General features: G+C 33.7%; 1 protein-coding gene across 1 annotated transcript in view; it reads left to right on the top strand.

Annotated features, from left to right (window-relative positions):
• The first annotated feature begins 1,581 nt into the window (after positions 1-1,581).
• The window catches only part of HORMAD1 (HORMA domain containing 1), a 15,206-nt gene continuing 4,509 nt past the window's right edge, over positions 1,582-12,278 (top strand). The window contains exons 1-11 of the mRNA XM_023521838.1: positions 1,582-1,655; positions 2,311-2,455; positions 3,835-3,898; positions 4,336-4,372; positions 6,185-6,205; positions 6,473-6,499; positions 7,946-8,013; positions 8,550-8,701; positions 9,877-10,136; positions 11,606-11,672; positions 11,752-11,828. Of these exons, the coding sequence (XP_023377606.1) occupies positions 1,623-1,655; positions 2,311-2,455; positions 3,835-3,898; positions 4,336-4,372; positions 6,185-6,205; positions 6,473-6,499; positions 7,946-8,013; positions 8,550-8,701; positions 9,877-10,136; positions 11,606-11,672; positions 11,752-11,828 (951 nt within the window). The 5' untranslated portion in view covers positions 1,582-1,622. The remainder of the gene's footprint in view (positions 1,656-2,310; positions 2,456-3,834; positions 3,899-4,335; positions 4,373-6,184; positions 6,206-6,472; positions 6,500-7,945; positions 8,014-8,549; positions 8,702-9,876; positions 10,137-11,605; positions 11,673-11,751; positions 11,829-12,278) is intronic.

Genomic DNA, 12,278 nt, shown 5'->3' with positions numbered 1-12,278 from the left:
GTTCTCGTCTTTTCTCCTCTTCTAATCGACTCTGGGCAAATCTTTTCATATCTGAGTGGCTGTTTTCTAACTGGTAATGCAGACAGTATCAATGTTTATGAATAATGATGATGTTCATTTGAGTATGTAACAATCTGTAAACTATGATTGTTAGAGTCTCCAACTACCTACTAGCTATGATTTAATTATTTTGTTTCTAAACGAGACATTAATTAATTGAAAGCTGTCCGCTGACCCTGCAGATATAGCCCAGTAGAAGTACCTAAGTTGAATGCTGCCAGAGCAACTCGTTTCTGAAGACATGAGACTGTCGGGAGGGAATGCCCTCTATGATAGATCCAAAAACAAAATTAAAGTTAAAAACGATCACAAATTAATGCGGTTAATTATTTGGCGATTGAGGATACTTTGGTCATGTAGGAAATCCATGTATATCGGGAAGGCTTTGCGCCTGTAATTACTTACCTTTTCCTCGTAGGCATCGGGCTTTTCCAGTGGAGACATGGCGGCCAGGCTCTTGGGGTTCCCGGCGTGCCTTGCGCTGCTCTTGGCGGGAAAGGTGACCTCGACCGGGGTCAAAAGGCTCCTGTCGCGCCTCCCCGGGCAACCGTTGACGGAAGGCGCATGCGCATCGGGCAGAGCGCGTGCTGCGTCGTGCTGCTCTCCTCGTCGCCGGCGCCCGTCCCTCAGACGTTACGTAATATATGTGTTTCCTTCTTTTTTCCTTTCTTAACTTTATTGTTATTATTATTTTTTTGCTTTTAAATCTCTTTTTCTGTCACCTGCTACTTTTAAGTTTTTTAAAGGACTTAATGGCGAAACATTGGGAGCGGGGTGGGGAGTGTGAACCGAGTTATTTTTTCAGAACAGGTTCTTGAGAGTAGGTTAACTCTGGCGTCTAGTCCGGGCTGCGTCAGGATAAATTTAAACGTTTACGAGTAAATTAGACTCTTCCGTGAACTCTTCTAGCTGAAGTGTCTGATGGAGAAAATTGAAATTGGGACCCAAAAATGTGGAAACCTATCAAAATATCAACGCTATAATTGAGACATCAGAATCAGTCCAAAAAAAAAGAAAAATGAATATTTTCTGTAGTCCTTTTATGGTTGTTTTTCGGAGTCGGACAATATGATATACCCAGAGTCACGCTCAAGTTCAGTAAAGAAAAGTGATCGGATTCGGTTGTTTTGAAACTACAGCTTTAAAACAATTAAAAGATTATTTTAAAGGGTTTGGCAGGGGCAGGTTTTCATTACCTAATACTTAAATGTGCAATGTTGTTAATGATTGAATACCATGAAGGAAAATAGGAGATTATACTTTTTTTAAAAATATCTTTTAAAGAGCTTTTTTTTTTTTTCTAAGAGCTTTCTTAATAACCTACTTATGTGAAGCTTGCCAGTCAAATGGCTTCAAATTAGGACCTTACTCAAAGGAGTCGTACAGCAAAATGAGTATGTTTTTGAAGATTCCGTTTTAAGTGAAGGAGTCCTCTCATTCGGTCACAAAGTTCCTTTTGACTCTACACGTTGTAAAATAGAATATTACGGATAAAAATAACATCTGAAGTTAACGCTTGTGTTTGTGTCAAGGTGGAATTACAGAAAATACTTTACCCGAAGATGGCCACTGCACAATTGCAGAGAACTTCCATGGTAGGATTTCTCGTGTTCGAGTGCATTTTAATTTAACTAATTGTATTGGTTTATGAATTCTCAACTGTTTTTATATCTGTGAGTTAGAGTCAACTGTTGGAGGGTTTAATGACATCAGGAAACTCTGTTTTAAGAAATGACGCTTTCTGCTAAACGATTTTGAACGAATGGAGAAGTCTATTGGATGTTTGATGCGTTGCATTAAATTGCCGGTTCGGGTTCAGTTTACGTTAGATGTCAATGAATGTTGTTCTGTTGCTTTGATGAAATTATTATTCATAGCCGTCCATTCCTAGAAAATGAATGTCTGTGCCCCTCAGACAGATAAAATTGTCATTTTTGCATAGATCCTGCATTACAAAGTGTTACCTATCCATGTATTATGCATTTACAGACAATTAACCTGCGAGAGGATTTTAAAAAGGATTCTTAAGCACTCTTTGCATGTTATCTTTAGGCTGCTACCCTGGAAACACATTTGGAATAAAATATTAACCTCTTAGAAGCCACACTGACCTTCTGGGAATTACTAACCACTATGTTTATGAATTTTGGGGGGAGAGTACCATGGTTTTACAAAATTAGATCAGGAAGTTCAGGAAGACTTAATTTTTAATAAATCTAAGTAAAATATTTTAATTTCCCTTGAATTTAGAGTGCATTGGTGTTCCCCAATAAGATATCAACTGAGCAGCAGTCTTTGGTATTAGTGAAGAGGCTCCTAGCAGTTTCAGTATCCTGCATCACGTATTTGAGAGGAATATTTCCAGAATGTGCTTATGGAACAAGATATCTAGATGGTAATATAATGTTTATTTTTAAACTTTCTTTAAACAGTTACCTTTACTTTGGCTTGCTCTAAAACTATAATTTTTGACTTAGAGATTTTTTTATTAGTAACAGCTTTATTGTGATATAATTCACACACCCAACAATTCAGTCATTTAAAGTGCACAATACAGTGATTTTTAGTATATTCAGAGAGGTGTGCAAACATCACTGCTGTCAATTTTAGAACATTTTCATCACTCCAAAAGGAAACTCCATACCCATTAAGTCACTCTGACTTCCCTTAACCTCCCCAGTCCTAAGCAACCACCAATCTGCTTTCTGTTTCGATGGATTTTTCTATTTTGGACATTTCATATGAATGGAATCATACAATATTTGGCCCTTTGTGACTGGCTTCTTTCACTTAGCATAATGTTTTTAAGGTTCAACAGTATTGTAGCATGGATTAGTATTTTATCCTTTTTTATTAATGAATAATATTCCACATGGATATACTACCGTTTATCCATTCATCAGTTGATGAACATTTGGGTTGTTTCTACTTTTTGGCTGTTGTAAATAATGCCATATTCGTGTACAGGTTTTTGCGTGGACATCTAAGTGGTTTTTAAAAGTATATTCAATACATTTGAAAGCACTTAATCATAAAATTTTTCCTCATTTTCTCAAGCATAATTTCATCTGACGTTACTCTTACAATGATGAAGTAAATAGATAAAAATATTATTATTTATAGCTTTTTTACAGTGGTATTATATATTCTTATGTAAAAATAGTTTATACTACAGTAATTTGTTGCCCAGTACATATTAATGGACATAATATCATGCATAATATTGTATGCCAACTATGTGCTGGGTGATATGTAAAGTGCTATATTGTGAATGATATCTTCTAATTCACATTACAGGCCTGTGAGTTAGATAGTATCCCTGTTTTTCAGATAAGGGACCCGAGACTGAGAGATCTTCTCAGTCCTTTCTACTGTATTACATGTTCCTTCTCTGCAGGGCTCTATCCAGTTAACTTGGCTTTTTACAAGTATTTTACTGGTGCATAGCAAATATTCTGAGACTCTTGGACAATAATGGCATAAAAACATTATATCTAACTTCAAGTATTCTGTAGCTTTTAAAACTAAAAATTTTCTATCCATCAACATGCATCCTATTCATTATGATGTCATTTTATAATAAGGATAAAAAGGTTAGTTGCTTCCATAAAACCTTTCTTCTTTTAATTATATTAATCCTAATCATCTGGAAATTCATTGCCATTAATAATATATCAATAATACACAGCTAAAGAAAGTAATCTTCACTTTAAATTTCTAGTTGTTTTCTAATCTTAAGTAGCTCTATATTTATATCACCATTTTTGTGTTTAGATCTTTGTGTCAAGATTCTGAGAGAAGATAAAAATTGTCCAGGATCCACACAATTAGTGAAGTGGTAAGTAAAAGAATACATAACAATATAATATTATTTTTTTCTTAAGGCACATTTTTTTGTTCATTGTATATATTTCAGTGTTTAACACAGTTTTAATGATTCCCCCTTTAACACTGGATACCATTTTTTGCAGGTCTCTGGATTTTTGCATTAAAATTTCCTTTTATGCTCCATGTGAGCAGGTTTTCTTTTCCTGTTATTGTCCCCCATAATTACTAGCTGTCAGATATTTTCTATCCCCCCTTCTATCACTATCACCATTTTATATTTCTGCCTCATTGTTTGTTTTATTATTTTAATCTAGTTAATAACAAGAGAACTTTAATAAGAAAATTTTATATTATTTAGTAATGAAATAATATGAGACTTATTAAAAGAACTATTTTCTGGAAATGAAATACATTCAATCTAAAAATGAATCCTGGATTACTTTTTAGGATGCTAGGATGCTATGATGCTTTACAGAAAAAATATGTAAGTCAGTATCTCTTCATCTTTTTTTTCCAGTTTATATTCTACAAATGTAACATCACTTACCATGTAGTAAAACATTAATTTAAACTAACTTGGGCATAGGTCAATCCAAGTTTCTGAAAGTCTGGATATTTGAGTATTTTAAAGACTAATATTCAACTCATTTAAAGCTAATAGAATTAATACTTAATGAATTTTGCCAAGATAGTTTTGGTTAATTTTTAATTTATCTTTATTAATAACACATATTAACTTACAAAAACTTAATGAATTAAAAAGTCTTAAAACACTTTAGTCATTAGTTTTACATGCATCTGTAAACTTATTTATATTAATAATTTAATAGATTATTTTTTCGTGAGCATTCAAAAATAAATTTCCATGTAGTCTCGGTTAAACTGTCACAAATTCTGAATTAGTGAAATTTCAATTAATAAGGTTTTACTATAGGTCGTAAGTCTTTTTGTATACTTATTATATGTTTATGTCAACATATATAAAGAAGTTAAACAAATTTGTGAAAAAGATAGGATTTTATCTATGGTCAGTAACCTCCCTCATTAAGGCATTAAACATTTAATATTTATTAAATATCGAGTGCTAGGTATGTATTCTAGGTAAGAGCTGGGTAAGCTTAATAGTAGTGAACAAGACAAAGAGGGTCCCTTCTATAGGGGAAAGAGAGTCAATACAACAAGGAAGTCATAATTTCCAATAGTGTTAAAATGCCATTAAAATTTTTAGAAAAAGTGTGTGGCAAAGGGAAAAGTGGGGTATCTTTTGGTAGGGTGGTCAGAGGACCAACTGTGAGGAGGTGACATGTAAGCTGAGACTTGAATGAGAAGAAACCACCCCGGCATTAATTTTGGGGAGAGAGTATTCCGAGGGGAGCAGCAAATGCATAGAGCTGGAGGGAAGTTTGGAGAGTTCAGGGACCAGAAAGAAAGCCAGCAGACTGGAGTGCAGTGAGCAGTGAGGGAGAGTGGCGTGAGAGCAGCCTGGGGAGATAGGCAGGGCCAGAGCATCCGGGATTGTGGAGGTAAGGAGATTGGATTTTATTTTAGGTGCAAATAAAAGTCATTTGAAGGTTTTGAGTGAAAATATAACATCATTTGATTTACATGTTAAATTAAAAGAAAAATCACTCTGGCTGCTATTTAGAGAATATACTGTGGAAGAACAAGGTGGGAATTAAGGAGAATAACACTTAACCTATTACTGCAGTACCGGTCAGAAAAAGGGGGTCTGGGGGTGGCTTAGATCAGGATGGCAGAGGAGGAGAAAAGAGAAAAGATTTAGGCTATATTTGGCAGTAGGTCTGATTGGACTTGTCAATGGATCAGTCGTGGAGTATAAGCAAAAGATCCAAATCAAGGATGACTTAGATTTTGGCACGTTACTTGAGTGAATTCCTGTGATTCTCTGTTCCTGTGGGCTCCAAAGCCTCTTCCCTTTACTATATGAGCCAGGCCCTGAACTCTACTTTTTCTCCTTTCAAAATTTATTCTCGTATTTATAAGGTTTAATGTGTTCTTTCACAATATATATATTTTCCTTGTAACTGGCAGTAATTTCCCTGTTTGCTTAAGTAAATGACGTGAATTTCAACCTTTAGTAAGTCAACTAGAAATACATGCTTTGGAGAATAGAGAAGGATACATGAGGTATATGTTGCTTTATATGCATCATATGAAGTAAGATTATTTCTTATTAGGAATAAATGTTGAAATAGGACAAAGAATATTTATGATCCATCATGAAAAAATATTTTATACAATAAAAGTAAGATTTTTGTTCTTTGTTGTATTTCAGCTAAGGATGGTTGTTCTAGCTGTAAGTATTTTTAAATTGTATGTTCTTTTTTTAAAGACTGTCAAATTCTGCCTTGTTTAATTAAATATGCTACAACCATGAATTAATTATGTTGCTTTATTCAAACAACTGATCTATTGAATGGAAAAAAGTAACAGATTAGTAGTTTGGGGGTCATTTTGTATTTTATTTTGCTGAGTTCATTTAATAGTTGAGTCTAAACATCTAATTTAGTTCTTCTTGAATATTTAGCCTTGTATAACTCAGTTGTAAATTATTTTTAAATAGGTATACACCAACCCAGAAGACCCTCAGGTAAGTGTGCTTAAGTTAGTAAAGAAACATAATGCCTCTAATATCTAAAAATAACTTAAATTATAACATCTTATGCTTTTAATTGAGCTTTAATGTACTTTCTCATAATATATTTTCACATTCGAACGTCATAAAGACTTTTTTGAGGTAAGACAGAGCTTGTCTTATTATCTTTAAACAGATTAGTACACTTCCTGTAAAAGAGATTATGTGACTGATCCTAGACCACAAAGCCACAGACCATTAGAAATAACCTAACTCTCCTGATTTCTGGTTCTTTACAATATTCTTTTTATAGAATTATGAAAGGAGTTGAGTTTGAGAAAAATTAGAAACTCATCCTTAAGCTTTGATTGTTCATCCCAGTCCAGTCACATCTACCTGTTCATCTGACAACTAAAGGAAGGATGACAAGAAATAAAAGGGAAAACCAGAAAAAACAAAGGGGAAAATCTGTTAAGCACTTACTGTTGTTAGGCTTTGTTCTTTGGGGCTTTCTATGCATTACCTCAATGATTCATCACAGCCTTCATGAGGTAACTATCATTATCATGCCTACTTTATAGGTAAGGAAACCTAGATACAAATTTTCTTGCCTGTGTGCACAGTGGCAGAACCAGAATTTAGACCTAAGAAGGCCAGTTTGTGATCTGGTTGCTTAATTATTACAGTATAGCTGTTATAATACAGTGTTTCATTCTGTCAGGGAGAAGCAGATTTTTAAGAAAGAAAGAGCTGATCTCCATTCCTATGTGAGCATTGAAATGTAAAGAAAGCAGTAAAAGTATTAGAGCCTCAAGAGATCTGGGAATGTGTCTTGTTGATACTCATGCCTGAAATTAATGCTCAATATATGTCCACGGTGACAAAGAAAATCACATTAGCAAAAACTATGAATTAGTTGATTGTTCAGAAAACGATTGTTAGGGAAATGTTCATTTCTTTCATAGTTGCACATTTTTTCTTTTTGTACAAGAGAACCCTTTATTGAATGCTTGGTATACCAGGAACTTTATTAAGGGCTCTGTATAAATTATCCCATTTGATAAATATTCACAACCACTAATAAGATAGGTACTATTTTCAACCTCTTTTATTAGCTAGGGAAACTGAGACAGAAAGTTTAAATGACTTGCTTGTGTTTACTGTATAGCAAGGATTTAAGCCCTTTGCTTAGTCGTTCTACTAAAAGAGGTTTGCTGCCTCCCTTACCTGCCTGCCGAGGAGCTCCTTCTCTCTGGTGTATGTAACATACATTGCAATGAGCGGAAGAATAAATCTCCAAGAGCGAAGCCCCAAATCCCAAACCATGGGAGTTGACTTAGGACGTAAAAGTTTCTGTGGACCAGTAGGGATTAACATAGCAGAAAAAAAATGTTAAGTAAATGTTAAGAGTCATACAAAAGTAGTATATCAGATACATAACTGCAATGTTTTCTATTTAAGACAATTTCAGAATGTTACCAATTTAAATTCAAGTACACCAGTAATGGACCAATCATGGACTTCATAAGGTATTGTTCTATAGGTTTTTTTTTTTAATATATTACCATTTATTCATATTAATACTATATAGCTGGACTTCAGGATTACTTCTGAAACTTCTCGGACATCCCCAATTAATCATCAAGGTGTGGCTGTATTAAATAGCCTCGGAGTAGCTGCAAGCTAGAATTCTGTGGCTAATTATATGTTATTTTAATTGTGAAACATGGCCAAAGAGTAGGAAAGCTATTGTATGCTTCAGTGATTATAAACGTATATAATTATATTTAATTATGTAAATATAATTAAAATGCATCATTTGTTTCCTTTAAACATCTTATATAAAATGCATATTCACTTATGTAAAATTGTTATTTGTTTATAATAATGATATTAACCGTGATATTAGTGATATTAAATTTTTAGTAACAGTGACATTAAAATACATGGTAACTTTCAACTTAATGCTATAATCAAAATAAGAATCTCAAATAGTAAAATACAAAGTTATGTTCTTCGAAGCTATAGGTGTCATAAAAGAAATTAATGTATGATTCTCTTCTAGTAAAAACCAAAGCAGTGAATCTAGTATGTCATCTGCTGACACCAAGAAAGCCAGTATTCTCCTCATTCGCAAGATTTATGTTCTAATGCAGAATCTGGGACCTTTACCTAATGATGTTTGTTTGACCATGAAACTTTTTTACTATGATGAAGGTACTATTTGCAATACATCCTGTTTCAGTTGGTGCCTGTATGTTTTATTATTGTTGAAACAGTGGGTTTCCATCCCAAATATTTTTAAGGAACTAAATAAATTGTTATATATTTTTTGAAATTATAAAATTTACATAGAATATCAGTATTTGAAAAAGAAAGATTTGAAAAAATAGGCTTTAAAATACATACAAACTTCTGCAGTGATGTGAATATATCCACGAGAGGTACAGTCTCACTCATAATTAAAGAAATGAAACAGTGAGATACCATTTTTCACTAATCAGATCAGTAAAACTTGTAAACTCATTATTGGCAAGGGGGTCAGGGGAAGCAGGCACTTTTGTACACTCTAGAGAGAATGTTTATAGGTACAATATTTTTAGAGGACAATTTGGCAGTATCAAAATGTTAAATTCACATTCTCTTTAATCCAAAAATTCTATAGCTATAAAAATATCTTGGGACTGTACTTACACAAATATGCAAGGTTATATGTATATAAGGATTTCATTGTAGCACTGGTTAAAATGGGAACAAACTGGAAACAACATTGAGTGTCCTTATTAGAGGAGTGAGTAAATAAATTATGGTGCATCTATGTAACAGAATACTGTGCAAGCTACTAAAAAGAACATGCGGATAAGTTATCAAAAAAAATATTAAAACAGGTTAAAAAGATGTTAAAAACAGCTAGGTACAGAACAGCATGATCTAATTTGTGTTTTTTAAGGATATGTATATATTATATATATGAAAATTACATGTTTTACATGTGCAGTATTTTCTAAAAGAACATAAAGCAACAATGTGACAACTAACATTTATCGAACACTTACTATATGCCAGTTGTGTTCTGAGCACTTGGCACGGTTTAATTCCTATGAGGGAGGTACTATTATTTTCCCCATTTGACGGATGAGGAAACTGAATTAAGGATGACAAATAATGTCCTTGAGGTCACACAGTCAGTCAAGTGAAGGAAAAAAAAGGTTACCCTTAGGGAATAAAGTAAGAACTTGGAGATGGTAGGAGATAGCACAATAAAAATATTTTTTATTGTATGCTCTTCTAGAAGTACTATTTGAAATTTCTTTAATCTGCATATGTTTTTATAATAATAATATTTTCTTTAATTTCATGAACAGCACAATTTTATACTTACTTTTTTGCAGTTACACCCCCAGATTACCAGCCTCCTGGTTTTAAGGATGGTGATTGTGAAGGAGTGATATTTGAAGGGGAGCCTATGTACTTAAATGTGGGAGAAGTCCCAACACCTTTTCACACCTTCAAAGTAAAAGTGACCACTGAAAAAGAACGGATGGAAAATATTGATTCAGCTATATTATCACCAAAGGCATTAAAAACACCACTTCAGAAAATTCTCATGGACAAGGATGATGGAGATGATGAACAGGAGCATTATATAAGTGTAAATATTTTTAAAGAAATATAAAGTACAGTAATAATAAATGTTTGACTCAATTCTAAGGACTTTAAAGCACTCATTTATATAAATACTGTATCATAAATTCAAGGTTGAAAGGGACCTTAAAGGAGGTATAGGCTTGTTTTAAAAGACGAATGATAAAAATATACAGCTTTCTCAAAATGTGTGATGGTCGTTTGAGGGCACCGAATTAGACATGTTCACACAACAAGCTGCCACTCTGTGGCTCTCGGATTTCCAGGTAGACATTAGCATACACTCCAAATATGCCCCAACCTGATTTAAAACTTGAGAAAGTTTAAAAGCTTTCTGTCTTGGTGCAAACATTATTTTCAGAGATTTAAAAGAACAACTATTCTGAATGAAGTAGGGAATGATCCTAGACGCCCAGCCACCCACCACCCGACCTGCTCTGACAGTGGACTCTGAGGAAACCCCTTGGTCTGGAGCATAGTTTGAAAACCTACTCCGATCCCCCAGCTAATGCTGGAGCCCTTGTCACTACACGCCTACTAGGTGTGCTTGGATTTCTTCAGGGCCTGGAAAGTCACTGTCCTGAAGCAGCCTGGAAGTTCCTGGAAGGCAGAGGAAGTGTCTTATTGCCCTCCTGCTAGCGCTTAGAATCACAAGTGTGCATTCTCAGTATTGGTTGAATGAATGGATGAATTTAAATATAAAAAAGCTTTTGTTGTTGCCTCATTCCCAGAAAATCTTTTATCATCAACATGATTGTTCTTTAATCTCATCTTCGTTGTTTTCTCAGCTCATTTTATGCTAAATTATGACCTCAGTACTTATATCTAGAGACTGAGGATTCTGATTGGGGCTCTGTGGCCACATCCTCATAAATAGAAAATTCAATTTTCGACCAATACAATCAAAGAAGAAATCTTTTTCCTAAAACCTAAATCCCAGTCTTGCTTTATAAACAAATATGTCTGTGATTTATGTAGCATTCTTTAAAATATTTAAAGCTCTTTGACACATGTCACAAGGAGAAATTTAATTATACATTAAACTTGTTGCTGTTTCTGCTGTACCATGACTGAGCTTATCCTTCACTAACTCCTTGAAGAGGGTTGGGCAATAATCAGAGTGTATGCCAACATGTGTATGGAAATTCCAGAGCTATAGAAGTGGCAGCTTGTTGTGTGAACATGTCTAATTCGGTGCCCTCAAACAACAGTAAGATCTAAGTGTTCTTAGAACCATCACACTTTTTGAGGAAGCTATACATTTTTATCATTTGTCCTTAAAGCAACCCTGCAAAATAAAGTGTTTTATACTTTGCCTGGATAAATAAGTTGCCTTGATATAGTAATTATAGGACCGCTTTCTTTCTAGCAGGCATAAGGTAGTTTTAGTGAAAACAGATCTTTTCATAAATACTTCTACCAAGTTGTTTTAGTTTTTTTAAAGTGTCCATTTTTTTCCTTCATGTAATTATGTAGGATGATTTTGACATTGAAACTAAAATGGAAGAGCGGAAAAAAAACCCTGGATCTTCTGAACTTGGAGGTAAGAAGTTAATGAAAATGGAGATGAATTCACTTCCAACTCTATTTTATACCATTTTAACTTTTTTTTTTTTTTACAGAACCAAATTTAATTTGTGAGGAAGATGAAATTATGAGGTCTAAAGAAAGTCCAGATCTTTCAGTTTCTCATTCTCAGGTATAAACTTGATAGTTCCGTCTTGCTTTTAACTTGTTTCTTCCCCCAAAAGACTGTTGTTTGTATGCTTATTTAGTTATTTCTCATATTTTCTTATTATACTCCAGGTTTTTAGAATAAAATTAGGTATTAAGAATGCTTATTAACAAAATCTGGGAATTATACATTGAAAAGTTTTAAGTATATTACTGGTGGATTTGTTTAGTAATAAATCTAAATACAGATCATAGAATCTTAAGCAATTATTTATTCCACCACCCTCTGTATTTATAAATGGAATATATAATACATTTTTATTGCCTTGCAGCAGAACGTTTAATTTGGTTTTCCATATACAGTAAAATCTTGAAGTAACATTTAGATAAAATGAACTTAAAAATAATGGGACAGATGATTGTCCCCTTCTGCACAGCCCCTTTCTCCAATGGGAGTGGGCGTAAGTTTTTATCT

Source organism: Pteropus vampyrus, unplaced genomic scaffold, assembly GCF_000151845.1.
Source record: "Pteropus vampyrus isolate Shadow unplaced genomic scaffold, Pvam_2.0 Scaffold319, whole genome shotgun sequence".
NCBI lineage: Eukaryota > Metazoa > Chordata > Mammalia > Chiroptera > Pteropodidae > Pteropus > Pteropus vampyrus.
The sequence above is the reverse complement of the archived record's forward strand: the minus strand, read 5'-3'. Positions and strand labels throughout refer to the sequence as shown.